The sequence below is a fragment of the Pteronotus mesoamericanus genome, unplaced genomic scaffold (assembly GCF_021234165.1).
Source record: "Pteronotus mesoamericanus isolate MK-2021 breed Mesoamerican mustached bat unplaced genomic scaffold, CSHL_Meso_final contig_2, whole genome shotgun sequence".
NCBI classification, from domain to species: domain Eukaryota; kingdom Metazoa; phylum Chordata; class Mammalia; order Chiroptera; family Mormoopidae; genus Pteronotus; species Pteronotus mesoamericanus.
In genome coordinates, this window is record NW_026555084.1 from 10664935 (window position 1) to 10679656 (window position 14722).

General features: G+C 47.2%; 1 protein-coding gene across 2 annotated transcripts in view; it reads left to right on the forward strand.

The window, feature by feature from the left end:
• The window catches only part of TIMD4 (T cell immunoglobulin and mucin domain containing 4), a 30392-nt gene extending 24018 nt beyond the window's left edge, over positions 1–6374 (forward strand). For both annotated transcript variants that reach the window (XM_054567904.1, XM_054567905.1), the window contains 4 exons: positions 1764–1810; positions 3253–3352; positions 4774–4813; positions 5852–6374. In XM_054567904.1, the coding sequence (XP_054423879.1) occupies positions 1764–1810; positions 3253–3352; positions 4774–4813; positions 5852–5942 (278 nt within the window). In that variant the 3' untranslated portion in view covers positions 5943–6374. The remainder of the gene's footprint in view (positions 1–1763; positions 1811–3252; positions 3353–4773; positions 4814–5851) is intronic.
• The last annotated feature ends 8348 nt before the right edge of the window (positions 6375–14722 follow it).

Genomic DNA, 14722 nt, shown 5'->3' on the forward strand with positions numbered 1-14722 from the left:
GGGAAAATAATGCTCAGTTTCAGTAATTGTTAGCCTCGATATTTATACCGCTCAGGTCTTGTCTAGGTGTGCCTCGCGTTCTATCAGAAGGTTGTATCACACGTGTGATTTTGCATCTTTCCTGGACATTTTCTCCTGCCCTGGTCTCTGTCACTCTGTTCTCGTGCTCTGTCCATTTCTTCTGCTTTCTTCTTTGCTTCCTCTGCCCACCTTTTTAAGTGCTGGATTTCCCAGGATCATTGTTCTTCTCTGTCTAGACATGCATCCCTTGGATTTCTTCTTTTAAAAAATTTTTTATTGACCAATTGCTTTTGGTGGGGGGGAGACAGAGAGAGAGAGAGAGAGAGAGAGAGAGAGACATTAATTTGTTGTTCCACTTACCTAGTCATTCATTGGTCGATTCTTGTTTGTGCCCTGACCATGGATTGAACCCAACACCTTGGTGCATCGGGATGATGCTCCAACCAACTGAGCTACCTGGCCAGGACCAACCCTTGGATTTCTTATACACACTGAGTATTTTAATGGCTTCCTGGATCCTGATGACTCTGACATCAGTATCTCCAGCTCAACCTTGATTCAGATTCAAATCCATTTATGGAGCACCAAGTATGTGGCAGGAAATGTTGGGGGTCCCTTTTTGAGCAGGCAGAGAGGGACTGTGCCCTCATGGAGCTTCATTCTAATAGCTCTTGCTGAGCTACAAAGTTGGTCTATGTTCCTTTGCCTCTGCCACCTCTCAGGCTGCCTGTCACACAACTCTATCATTGCTACCCTTGGACTGTTAGGCTTAAGTAACCCTCTGGTCTCCCTTCTCTAATGTGCCATAAGTTTTGCGAGGCTGGGGCCATGCTGTGTTCATCTCAGCGTTCCTCACGCCTGCAGCAGTGCTTAGAACTTGGTAGATTCTCAGTATGCTTTCCTCATTGAACTCAACTATCAGTTCAATATAGATGACTCCATGGCTCATCCTAACCTCCACCTTCTCGAGGACACTTTCCTTGACCCTCCAGACAACCATCCTCATGATATGGCCTGTGATGTCTCATACTGTTTCTTCCTAGAATTTGGCATAATTATAATGACTTTTCTTTTTTTTTTTAAAGATTTTATTTATTGACTTTTAGAGAGAGAGAGGAAAGGAGGGAGAAAAAGAGGCAGAGAAACATTAATGTATGAGAGATACATCGATTGGTTGCCTCTCGCACACCAAATGGGGACCTGGCCTGCAACTCAGGCATGTGCCTGGGCTGGGAATCGAACCTGTGACCTTTTAGGTCACAGGCCAGCACTCAGTCCACTGAGCCACAACAGCCAGAGCTATAACTGTTTTTCAACTGTTCACATTATGTGTTTAAATTTGGTCTACTGCACTAAGTTGTAAATTCCACAGGTTCTGTAAGTGCTTGGCCTACCATAAATATTCAATAGATACATGCTAATTGATAGAGTGACAAGTTTTCCTGATGGATAAAAACCCTGAATGTATTGATGGAACCTACAGAAAACTTCGACCCAATTGTCTGCTGGCCTAATGCCTCGTTCAACCTGTCTATAAAATGGAGATATTCCTGTGGGATGATGTTGGATAGCAGATGAGCTTTGGGTAAAACCACATCGACACAAATGTTAATAAATAAATTGATATAGAAAGATTAAACACATCAACTGAACTTCCAGATAAGCTTTGAAATGCCTGTTTCAGAATGTGACATTTCATTCTCCCCCAGGAAATATAAACATTTCTTTTCTTTTTTTCCCAGGCTCTGAGACGACAACTTTTGTGCAAGTTAAAGTTGAACAAAAACAGGTAAACATTTTTTCTGAAGTATTTGAAATGTATGACTTAGATTGTTAAAATCTACAGTAGAGGGTGCAGAAAAGGACTAGGGAGAGCAGGTATACCTAAGGTGCAGAATGCACCGCAACTGTCCTGCAGTAGCTGAGGAATTCACAGACTTGGATTCTTGGCAGGAATAACATTAATATTATTACTTTTATACATGCAGATGCTTTGTAAAGGAAACGGAAAAATACAAAAACATGGAAAATCACAGTGTCCCTTCGGTGTGGCCTGGGGTGGGAGACATACTGCAGAATCAACACCTGCCTACAACATTCCTCTTGTTTCTGAGAGGACACTTCGTTAACATTTATTCTTACAAAAGTGATCCAAGCCATGTTACGGAAAAACCTTAGGCAGGGAAGACATCCAAAAGGAAAAGTGAAGGTCCCCTGTCCCTGCTTTGTTTTCTCCTCTCCTCTCTGTTCAGAGAGAGCGCGCCTCCCTGGCCTTGTGGCTGTGTTGGGGATGGGACAGGACTCGCCGCACGGCCAGGCAGTGGAAGCTGCGTAGCCCCCACGAGACCTACACGGAGCTTGCCACGCGGTGCTTCTCAAACAACAGGCTGTCAGGACACCTTCACACTTATAAAAATTAACACTGAGAAACCAAAACCAATATTTATTCATTTAAAAGTAAGATTAGCAAACCCATTACACATTAACATAGATAACATACATTTTATGGAAAACAACTACATTTTGCCAAATGAGAAAATTCTACTGAGAACAGTGGCAGTGTTTTCCATTCGCAAATCTCAATGTTCGGCTTAATGGGAGACAGAGAGGTTCTCGCATCAGCTTACGGGTTCCCTCATCAGAGAGAGGTACAGCAACTGCTCACACGGCATGTAACCTCTGGGAAACGCCACTGTACATCTCAGGAAAGAATGACAGCCAAGATGACAAATACTGTCTCAGGAAAACCACTGTAACCTCATGGGTCCCCTGGCCACACTTTGAGAACCCCTGCTGTGGAAAACGTGAACTGGAGTTGCGTGTTTTCTTCGGTGGGGTTGCCCCCCGTGGTCTGAGCCAGCCGGGAGAGGGGCTGCGCGGGCTGGGGAGAGCCTCGGGCACTGGGGCAGCGGCCGCAAAGTGACTCGATAGTACACAGCTCGCAGCACCATCGTTGTTCACTGTAGACCCCTGAGCCCCACAGCCTCTATGCCTGATGTCTGAGACCTAGGAAAATGTTGGGAACTGGGGACATGTTTCGGGTTTTCAGAAATTAAAAAAAAAATTTTATTTGTACGGTTGGCTTTGTTTTGGTCTTGAGACACACTGGGCAAAAGGCGGTGAGATGCAGTGAAGCTGCTGGCCCGTGGAGGGTATGGTTGGGATGGGAAACCCACGCGAGGATGACCTTCAGGAACAAGGGGCGCCATCGTCTTCCCTGTGTCTCCCCAGATAGGCCAGGTGGACGGCTCCCCTCTGCTGAAGATCATCGTTTCCTCCCTGGGACTTGCGCTGTCCGTGTGCGCACTGACCGTCGCGTTTCTCTTTCGAGGTGAGGCGGGTGAAGCCCTTTAGAGCTGCGGAGGCTCCAGGAGGATCTGGGAGTAGGCTGAGGTGGCTTCCTTCTCCTTTTCTCCATTCCCCAGGCTCCCATTTTTATCGTTGTCTCCATCCTGGTGGAGGAGGCAACAGGTAAACTCACTAACGTGCTAAAGGCTTCATGTAGCATCCTCCTGATAGAGTTATATTTTGAAAAAGAGAATAAAAATAAGAGTGTCTTCATTTACTGGACACTTATTCTGTGTCAGTCCTGATGCTGGACTGTTTTATTTATTGATTTGAGAGAGAACGAGGGGGGATGGAGGGGGGGGAAGGTAGGTAGGTAGGTAGATAGGTAGATAGACAAACAGATAGAAACATTGATTTGTTGATCCACTTAATTATGCATTCATTGGTTGATTTTTGTTTGTGCCCTGACCCGGGATTGAACCCACAACCTCGGCGTATCTGAAGGACAGTCTAACCAGCTGAGCCATCTGGCCAGGGCATTGATGCTAGCTAGACTCTTGATGAGGCTAACTCATTACGTCCTTATTATCGCCTTATGTGGACAGTGCTGTTATCATCAGTGTCTTGGGGTGGATGAAACACTGGCCCAGCCCCCTCCTCTGGCTGGTCTTGCTCTAGGAAGAAAGTCATGAATGATTCCTGGTCTTCTTATTTGTTCCCTTAAAGCAAGCTTTCTAACCTGTGGTCCACAGATGGAACTTGGGGGACAAGCGAATCCCTTGAAATCATGTACAAAAGTACTTATTTGTTCTTATCTGCATTTTTCAAGGGGCAAGGTCCATAGCTGTCATTAAATTCTCCAACTGGCCTGTGACCTTCACGCCGGTCCCCACTACAGAAAGGAGTCAGGAAATAGGGCTTAGAGTTTCCATGCAAAACATAGGCATGTGGCCTCTGGTCCTGTTTTTAAAAAGGGGGAAATTATTGTATAGGAACAGAAACTGTTTCAAGATGGCAAGTGAGGAGATAAGACTAGTAATCATCACAGCCTGTTTGAGCAACAGGGAAACTTGCTTAGTTTGAAACCTGTCCCTAGTGAACACTACAAAAGGAAATGTACAAAGGCATGTTCTGATTTCAGGTATTCTGGGTAAGTCTCATCAGGAAATGTTTTAAAACCCAAATGAGTACTTGAATTGTGGGTGGGCAAATGACTCAGGTATGAAGCAGCTTAAGAGCAGTGCCCACGACATGGGAACAATTTTGTCGCTCATAGGTGCTGCCTAGGGGCCTAAAGAAGTAGTCATTTGATCCAGGAAAAGGAATGGCTTTCCCAGCCAAAGCCAGTCCCCAAATTCTCACCTTTCGACTACTTTGGCTCCTCCTAAGGTAGCAGTGGGCTTCCGCCAGCATTTGAAATGCTCTAGCCAGCACTCTGCTTACACTGTGGCCTTGTCTTTTCAGGGAAAGTCATGAAAACCAACTGCTTCAACAAACACATAAGGTAATTCATCTTGCATGACTGATTGTTGTAATGATAGTACAAGGTGTTACAAATGATTAGATACTACTCAGTGGTTTAATGACTTGTGTTTGTGTTCTGATTAAATACAGGGTTGGAAAGATGTGACATTAGAGGTGAAAAAGAGGCGGGGATTTTGCTCACATTAACTTTTGTCTTGGTTAACACTGTGAGGTTTGTCCAAAATACACATGCAAAGACAGGTTGCATTAATGGAAGTATGACATGCAAAAGAAAGAAGGTGATACATACATGACTCTACTCTGTACTAGAATTTCTTCATTCAACTCTGGGCAACTTACTTTAAAAGGACATTGTTAAACTGGAGTTCATGGAGAGGGGAGTTGGCAGTATGAAAAATGAAAAAACATGTATCATTCCTGAGATACATGGTTTCTTTCCTCTGCCCAATTAGGCCTTAGGAGCTTTTTTTTTTTTTTTTTTTAAACAGTTTGGCAAGTCTCTAGAAAGGGATTGTGGGTATTTGTCCTGTTCTGTAACTTTTCGGGGAAGAAATAAAAAGATTTGATGTAAACTGTGATGAAGACCTTGTCTTCACTTTATAATCTCATCCATACCACAATGTTTTAGAGAGAGGAAGGGAGGGAGAAAGGAGGGAAGGTGGGAAGAAGTGGGGGAGGGGAGAGAGAGAGAAACAGAAACATCCGTTGGTTGCCTCCCCTATACGTCCAACTTGGGGATCAAAGCCGCAACCTAGACATGTGCCCCGACGAGGAATCAAAGCTGCAATCTTTTAGTACGCAGGATGACACTCCAACCAACTGAACCACCCAGCCAGAGTGGAGGGTTTTTTTGTTTGTTTTTGTAAATAAACACCTTTAATTTCTGATTTTATGTTTTGTAACAAACAACCTTCTACATCTCTCACTAGAATAGATTGACAAAAGCCCTGTATCTCCTGTGGGCTTCCCCAGCCTTGGTTCGTTGTGTTGCAATTTAGCAGTGCCATTTATTCCTGGTCTTGGCGGTTCCCCTTAGCAGCCTCTCTTCTCTTTGCAGGCTGGACAACGCTGGAGAGAGTAAGAGACACGTCCTCGACGATGACATACAGCATGGAAGAGAGGATGAAGAAGGTCTTTTCACACTATAACACGCCGCTCTTGCTTAGGGTGGAGGACGGGCAGGACAATGTGAATTGTCAAAATAAGCCTTAGAATGTTTGTTGTTGTTGTTGTTGTTTAAAACCCATCGATTCCATTGGTGTCACTGAGCTGGTCTGGCTTTAGTGAAGGTACTTCAGAGGCCACACCTCTGCCCAGGGCTTTAATCTCCTTGGTAGCATCACTGCTCAGTGATGATCTGTTGACAGGAGAGACCTGGTTCTTCTTGCTGATGCATGTAAAGAATTACACATCGGCAAATTGTCCTTCAGAAGAAAACAGAAGTCCGGAGCTCAGCCAGGCAGGCCTCTCCCAATTCCCAGCACCATCAGCTGTGTCGCCGCGATTTCCAGTTCCTAATCTAAACCCGTGTGGCACCTTCTCATGGCCCCCTAGCAAGAGTCCTTTCTCCCCTTTCTTTCCTGCATGGTCTTCGCATTGTTCTCCCAGGGCATGGGGCGAACCATCTCCGAGCTCTCCTGCAGGCGCGCTGTAAGCGGGGTGGGGGAGCTGCCTGCATGGCCGCTACACCTGGCTTCCCGGCTCCCCAATACCACGTGTTTAAAAGCCCCTGGCACGGCTGCTGCGCCTGTCCCAGCTCTGGCAGGAATCCTCCCCGGTAACCCCATCTCCAACGCTTTCGACTCCTTCAGCAGGGGAGGCAACCAAGGGAGCTGCTTGCCCAGTTATATCCTGGGTTAAAGTTATGCAAACCTGCCTGGTTAGCCTTGCTGATATGCAAAATAACCATCTTTGCTGACGAGGTCTGAAGCTATCCTGCTTTTATTGACATGCAAAATAACTCTTAATAGGCCTGCTCCCTGTCTCCCATCGCCCATGGCAGCCTGCCTTAGGGGGGGGTTAGAATATCCTATATTTTTCTTGGACACCCCAATTTCTGGGCCCCCCTGCTACAGATCTCCTGGGGGGGGTGGCTAGCTGCACCCTGCCACACTTCCACACTGTGCTTGAACACTTCCAGTGATGATGAGCTCACCACCACCTCTAGGGGAGTCCATTCCATCACAGAGCAGTGCTGAGACTTAGAAATAAATATGTAAAGCAAAGTCTGCCTCCAGGTAGCATGTGCCTACCAGTCCCAGCTGAACTCATGGGGCTCACACAGGAAGTGTCTAATTTCTGTTCTACCTGGTAGTGCTCCAGATACTCGAAGGAGAACCCCGTCTCTGTCAGTGACCTTGCCTCTGGGCCATCGTTTCTGGTCCCTTCCCTACTGTAGTTGCCTTTGCCTTGTATAAACTTGTATCTCTCCTTTTATGCTCACCTGTCAGAGTCGAGTCTCCCCCCACCCCCCGCCCCCATGTATGCTGTGAGCAGCCCTGGATCTATGCTCCATCATCACTGCAGGAAATGACGTGGACTCACACCATAATTTTGAGTCATCTCTAATACCTCTAGGTTTTCTATACCTTTCTGTTCACATTTGAGTTTCTTTAGAGGTGATCATGGTGTCACAACTTAATTTTTCCTTGGGGAAGTTAATTTCGGAAACAGCCAAGAGCCCATCGGAGCACAACGTGGCGAGTGGCGTGGTCAGCGCATGAGCCTAGGAGTAATGCAGCCCAGATTAGTTTCTTTAACTATGATTCAGGGAAATTTGTTCATCAATAGGGCCAGATTTATTTAAAACCTTTCATAGCTGGCAGCATGAAAAACCCAGGGAGAGAGAGAAAAGCAAAAGGTTGTTGAAAGAATGAACGGAAAGCATGTGTAGCTGAGTGAGGGAGGCCGCTGGTTGAGCAGGAACGTGGTAAGTCACCAGATCTGGAAGGGGTTTCCCTGATAATAACTTCCAGCTACGTTTAGGGCCATAGCAGCCATAAAGCGCACAGTCTTTCAAGGAAACCACGTTTTCTATTCTTACTCTCTTGACATTACTTTTAGGAGAGGAAAGACTCAGTCTCATTACTTCACTGATACAGCTTATAGACTCCTTGCATGGATCCAGCAGTTAATAAAAACCCCCTCTCCCCTGAGCGCTTGGAAAACAGCCTGCCCAGAGCGGTGCGCCTTCTGGCTCATTCTTTCGATGCTTAACAGAGTGTCAGACTTGGCTTAAGGGACGGAATCAACTAGCAGCATGTGGGTAGCTTCTTTCTCTTGGCTTGATTCGCTCTTCTCTATGTTAACCTGAGCTACTGGAAATGACTCACAGTTAGACACTGAGGGGCAAAGAGGATCTAGGGTCAGGCTCACAGCCTCAGTTTCCCCATCTGGAAATTGGGTTGGGTCTAGGTGACCTTGTAGAGTCAGGTTCTAGGATTTGTGAGTCTATGATACAGCCCCTCCTAATTTAGCTCATGCTTCCTGGGCACTTTCGTAAAGAGTCACCACCGTCAATGCTACCATTGACTCGGGTCTCACTAGGGAAAGATGGCAAACGCTTCCTGAACAGAACCTTTAAGCTCCCTAAGTATCTTTCTGTTTTGCAAGTGGGTAGTCGTGGTATCTTAGAACTGGTGATGGCCTGCAGGAGACTCTCCGGTTAGGTATCAATCTTAGCTGAACATTGCAATTAACCAGGCAGGTTTTTAAATGCGAATTCCAGAGTCCCATTCTTTAAGAGATCCTTTTGCAATGGTCTGGGATATGGCCTGAGCATCTGAATTTTTTTTAAAAACATGCCCCAAGTGGTATCGAAGTACAGCCAGGGCTCAGAGGTTATCAAACTATGCACTTCAGACCAGCGGCCTCAACATCATCTGGAACTTGTTAGACAAATTCTTGTCCCTACCCCAGACCTCCTGACCCAGAAACTCTTGGGGGTCAGGGGCGCCCAGCGATCTGCGTTTTAACGAGCCCTCCGGGTGACCGGATGTATGTTCAGGTTAGAGGACTACTGCACTGTAGTAATCCCTAGGGGACTGAGATTTCAGGGCAAGCCTCCCTCCCCTGGGGCTCTGGGGGTGGTTGTGGCCACCAGGAGGGGGCCGTGTCCCACAGCAGCTGGCAAGGGCAAGGTGGAGGGTGCAGGCGGAGACCTCAGGGCGCCGGTAGCCCTTTCGGCAGCCAGCTTCCTGATCCCGCTGGCCACCGCACGCTGTTCCCTCTCCACCCGCTCCTCCGCGCTGTTCCCAGGCATCTCCTCCAAAAGCAGATCTGAGACCCTGTCTCCTGACTCCCAACGCGGGGGGCGGGGGCAGAGAAGAAGTACCCCAGAAGCAGGCTGGGGTGACAAATGCCGATGAGTTCAGAGGCCAGTCAGCTGATGCAGATGAATGAGGTGATGGGAAGCAATGTGGCCAATGATGAAGTGCAGTGTGTATCCACTTCAAAGGCATTACCATTCATAGTTAAAATAATGTCCTAGGGAAGCAACACTTGGCTATGGTCCAGATTAGAACAAGGCAACCAGCCGGAGGCTCGAGGTCCAGGGGTGAGTTTGAGAGATGAATTAATAAATATTTAATTCTTATATGAGACACCTAGGTCAGAGGAGGTTGCTGATGCATTTGTTCCCTTTTCCCTCTCTGTGCTATCAGGATGAATCGGTAGCCAACTACTAACAACTTCCTAGTATCTAGTGTGTGGGGGTGGAAGTGGGAGTGGGGGAGGGGTCTCAGGAGAGAGACTTGCTTCACTTAAGGAGCTTAAAAATCTAAATGAGACAAAACAGACACGGGAAATGCAACAGAATGGAGATGTGGCTTGAACAGCTCCTGTTTACATGGTAGGCCCACAAACCTTGAGGATTTACGGCCACCTGCTTCGACAACCTTGACCTTAACCTTTCTAGGCTAAATGAAAGTTAACATCTAGTCCTTCAGTAGCATTCGCTATGTCCTGGGTACCTGTATGTGTTTCAAGGCAATTTCTCATTGAATCCTCACAACAGCCCAACGGACCGGCCATATTATTCTTGTTTTCAGAGATGAGAAAACAGAAACAGAGACAGATGAAGGAACTTGCCTGAGGTCACCTAAGTCCAACCCCCTGTGACAGAGCAGGAAGGAGCCCACACTCTGAAGGGCCCCAGAGAAAGACTTCATGCCCGCAGACCGGCAGGCTCAGCAGGCTCCCCAGGCTCCGCCCGCGTCAGTCCCCACTGGATTTTAGTTTACTCGGATGAGCGGCAGACGGAGTGTTTTCACGGTTTTCCATCCCCACCCCTTTAGAGTTCAATCTTCCCTTGTCTGCAAATTATTTACTCAGAATCGTATTTGCATTTGCGGGGGAGGCGGCAAGTGGAGGACCTGGCAGGCACGTTAATGAAGCCAGGTGGGACGCATTTAAACGGGAATGTGTTGAACTAGCTCCCGGAGAGCTGAAGCCAGCTGTCAGCAGGCTTAATGAAAGGTTAACAGGAAGGCGGCAATGGGTGGCTGGGGAGGCTCTTTGTCTCTCTAAAGAAAACAAAAAGTTGAGAAGTGGGCTCCCCCGGTGGAGGCACGAGCAGAAGGAGAAAGGCACTTGGAACCCAAAGACTGGGTCTGAAACAGACTTGCAGCTAGATTTGTAAACAAGTTACAGACTTTTTTAAAAAGGGGGAGGGGAAAGCACGCTGAGTTCTCAGCGAGCCCCCTGAGCATCACGGGACCGGGGAGGGGGGGCCCTGTTACCGGGTGAGACGAAGGCTAACGCTGTTAGGGAGCCGCGGGGGGAGCCCTGGAGACGCCCTCTCACAAGACAAGGTGGGTTCGCTTCTCCAGCCGAGCAGGAAAATCGGTGTTCTGCGGTTGCAGGCTCTGTCTGCGTTGCTATGGAGGGGCGGGGGAAGTAGGCAAGACCCTCACACCTCCTTCAATTCAAGCTTTTTTTTTTTTTTTTTTTTTCCTTTAAACTAGTGAGTCTGAGGTCCAGGCAGGGCGAATGAGTTACCGCAGGCGACGCAGGCAGCCGTTGCCAGAGCAGAGGCCTAATCCTCGTGCCTTAGACTTAGCTCTGCGGCCGGTGACTTGTTCCACTTCCACCTGGTCATGCCTGATTATTCACCCTCCTGAAGCCACGTCTAGGAGGTTCCCATTGGTACCTGCAACTCAGCGTTTGTTTTCCTTGAACCATCTTTTTCCAGCACAGCCTTGACCCCGTTGTGGACTTCACTCCCAGAAAGAGGAATTAGAACAGGGAAGTGCAAACCCTGGCTGTTCTGTTGCTTTTTAAAAACACACCACCGTAACTAGGGTGGGCACTTGGCCCAGTGTTAAAGCCCCAAGTCCCCTCCCGTGTTCTGCGGACTCCCTCAGTTCGGGGCCAACTGGGACGGTCGGTCGACATAAGTCCATAGCTAAACTAAATCAAAACCAACACCAACCACTAAATCAAAACAATGGATTGCATTGAGGGGGAGGGGGGGGCAGGTGTGTGTGTGTGTGTGTGTGTGTGTGTGTGTGTGTGTGTGTGTGAGAGAGAGAGAGAGAGAGAGAGAGAGAGACTTTGCAAATGGACTCAAGTGGAATTTAATTTGTTAGGATCTAGCATCAGAATAGGCTACCAAGTCTAGATTCTAGACCGTGGTTATTCAAAGACTGGGGCTCAGACCACCAGTATTGTCATCAAGGGGAAGCTTGTTAGAAATGCAGGTCAGTCCCTACCTGAGACTCTCAGAATCTGCATTTAAACAAGGTCTCTCAGAGATTCATATGCACATAAAAGATTGAGAAGTTCTGGTCTAAAGCATTGATTTTCAAACTCAGCTGCACATTGGAGTCTTGTGGGCAACTTAAAAATTACTCCTGCTGGACTCCCCTCTGAGGTCCTGATTTAATTGGCGTCGGGGAGACCTGGGCATCAGGCATTTTAAAAGCACCTCAGGAAATTCTAATATACAGCAGTGTTTGTAAACCACTTCTTTTTTTTTAAAGTATATTTTATTGATTATGCTATTACAGTTGTCCCAATTTTTTTCTCCCCTTTATCCCCCTCTGCCTTGCACCCCCTCCTTCCTGCCCTACCCCTTAGTTCATGTCCATGGGTTGTACATAGAAGGTCTTTGGCTTCTCCAGTTCCTATACTATTCTTAACCTCCCCCTGCCTATTTTGTGCCCACCAATTATGCTGCTTATTCCTGTATCTTCCCCCGCCCCGCCCCCCGCAAACCACTTCTTAAGGGAGGGTAGCTTTGTAGCCACAAGTAATGTTATTAATTAATCAGGATACCTCTTGGCCTAAGTTACAAGTTTATGTGGGTCTAGTAGCCCCACATGATTTTGCTCAAAGATATGATCACTAAATTTGCTCAAAAAGATCTGAGGACACTACATAATGACCTCAATGTCCCCATTACTATGCATGAGGCCCATTAATTCAAACCCAGATAGAAGCTGACATACCTTGTTGTGCTTCATAGACGTGTGTTTTTTACACGTCGAAGGCAAGACCCTACACCAGCAAAAAGATTACAGTTCAGTTGATTTTGATAGTCACTTCACTGCAGTGGCCTGGAACCCAACCCTCAGTTTCTCCAAGGTGTGCCTGGATTTGGGCTGTACAAAGTGATAATTAGAAGACATAGAAGCTAAACAGAGAAGGCATGTCTGGGGCCAATGTAGCACTAGGAATCTGTTCAGAGACATCAGAGGGATAATGAGGTGATGCCAAGATTTTAAAAGAAACATGCAGGATTTCCATGTTAAAGTAGAACTATGGTAAGTGATATTTAAAGAGGAAATACAAAAATAATAAAGTGGAAAGCTTTGTTGAGGAACAAGGAACTCGGTAGAGAGGCAACTGTCTGCTCTCTTCTACCTAAATACAATGAGACCCTCCTTGGGGCACAGTTGTTCATCGTCTCAGTGAGGTTGCATTCAGCTGCAAGTGAAAGAACGCTAAGAAGTAGTGACTTCATTAAAGAATCATTTTTCATAAATAGAAGTCTGAACTTAGGCTGTTTCAGAGTTGATTTATCAGCTTCACTAAGGCAGAAATCTGTGACTTTCTTGCCTCCTCCCTCATGGTTGCAAAATGGCTGCCACAGCTCCACTACCATCCACAAAAGAATCCCAAGTAGGAAGGAAGAGGGTAGAATGGGATTTGCCCTCATGGGAGTCTAACCCCATATCAAAATGAAAAATCTTTTGTGGAATTTACCAGAAGTGTGACCCATATATTTCATTGGCCACAGATGTCCGTGGGTCACATGCATACCCTTTGGCAAAGGGAAGTGAGATTTCTAGGACCAATCATTACTCAACTCTCAGGCTGTGTATGCTCGCATTCAGCCAAAATTTAGGATTGGTCAGCCTGGGAGAAACTGGGAATGGATGTTGGGTAGACAGCATTGATTTCTGCCACCTTCACTCATCCCACAAAAACTTGGTGCCCCTACCTGCCTAAGGGCCCTGCTGCCTATGCTGAGGGGTAGTCGTGAGCAAGACAGACCAACCCCCATTCCCAGGCAGCTCACAGACTGCAAAGCTGTCTCTATATTATGCATTTCATGATTCCAAATACTTGGATCATTTCTAATGTACCTGAGATGCCAAAAGAATGAAGGGATAAAAGGGATAAATGTTTAGAAATTCTGCACACACGCGTTCTTGAAACGGGGAAACTATACCTTTGATGCAAGTGTCAGAAGTCAATGGAAGAATGAGGCAGAAACATTCAGCCCTGAGAGGTGAAGGCAAATTACAGCAAAAACTCTTAGCTGCCGCGAAGCTTTTGTAAGGTTGGCAGCAAGCGGTCAGCTTGGTAAAAGTGCAATGTTAGAGTAATGGAAATAACCACTGCAACATTTCTATGCTGTTTCATATTTTTCTAAGCATTTTCAAACACATAGGACTCTGTGTCAGAGGAAGGGCCGCTCTCCATTTTATTGAGAAAAATGGAACCAAAGAGAGGGAAAGTGGCTGTCTGGGTTCCCAGCGCCGTGAGGGAGGCGGACTGGAATTAAGCGTCCTGACTCCTGTTCAATCCAGTGGATCAATGCCATCTTTACAGGGTGCCTGCCATGCACACCTAGCTTTGCACTTGGACCTAATCACAGGGCCAGCAGTCATCACTAATATGATTTGAGCACTGCTGTGTGCCAAACACTACCCAAAGCACTATGCTAAGCACTTCACCTGCGTTATTTTAAAAGCGAGTTTTGACAGATACAGTAGTTTGTCTGCAGGGGCGCTGGGATTCAAACTCTGGAGCGGCTTCCAAACCTCGGGCCTCAACTCCTGTGCCCTGGCCCCTCCAGCGATCTCTTCGTGATCATGCTCCTGTGCGGTGCAGAGGACTCTGCCCCTGGGAGTTTCAGGTCCCCCCTGAGCCGCCGTAGTAAGAGAGGGCGTTCTCTGTCCCTTGTCTGTCTGAATATGGCAGTGCCGGGGAGAGGTGGGAGGTTGTGGGGGATGTGAAGCCAGGAGACTTTGAGCCTGGGCTTTACATTCCTGAAGAGCCTCAAGATTAGATTTACCTCCAAATGAGGCCATGCATTCAGGCACAGAGATTGAATGACCAGCATTGAATATTTAAAGTATACCACAAATTTGGCTTCCTCCCCTCTTTCAAAATATACCTTGAGAGACTCCCAAAAAGCCGAAGAGAAAAGAAGTGGGCCGGGCCCCACCTCCTGCAGAGAACCCTGGTCCCGCCCCCCTCCTCCCTGGCTTTGCCTCTCACTGTCCCTCATTGCTGTTCCCTTCCCAATCCAGGGACAGATTGCATTGATCTCTGTTCCCTGATGATCTCTGTTCCCTTCAGTCTGTTCCTTTCCTGTCCCGCTCCGCTCCTTCGGAGAGCCCCGTGGGGTCTTATCTTCCGCTGCTCCCTCAACTAAGTCCTATCATTTTTTTCTCCTGATTTGGAATGGCTCTGCATC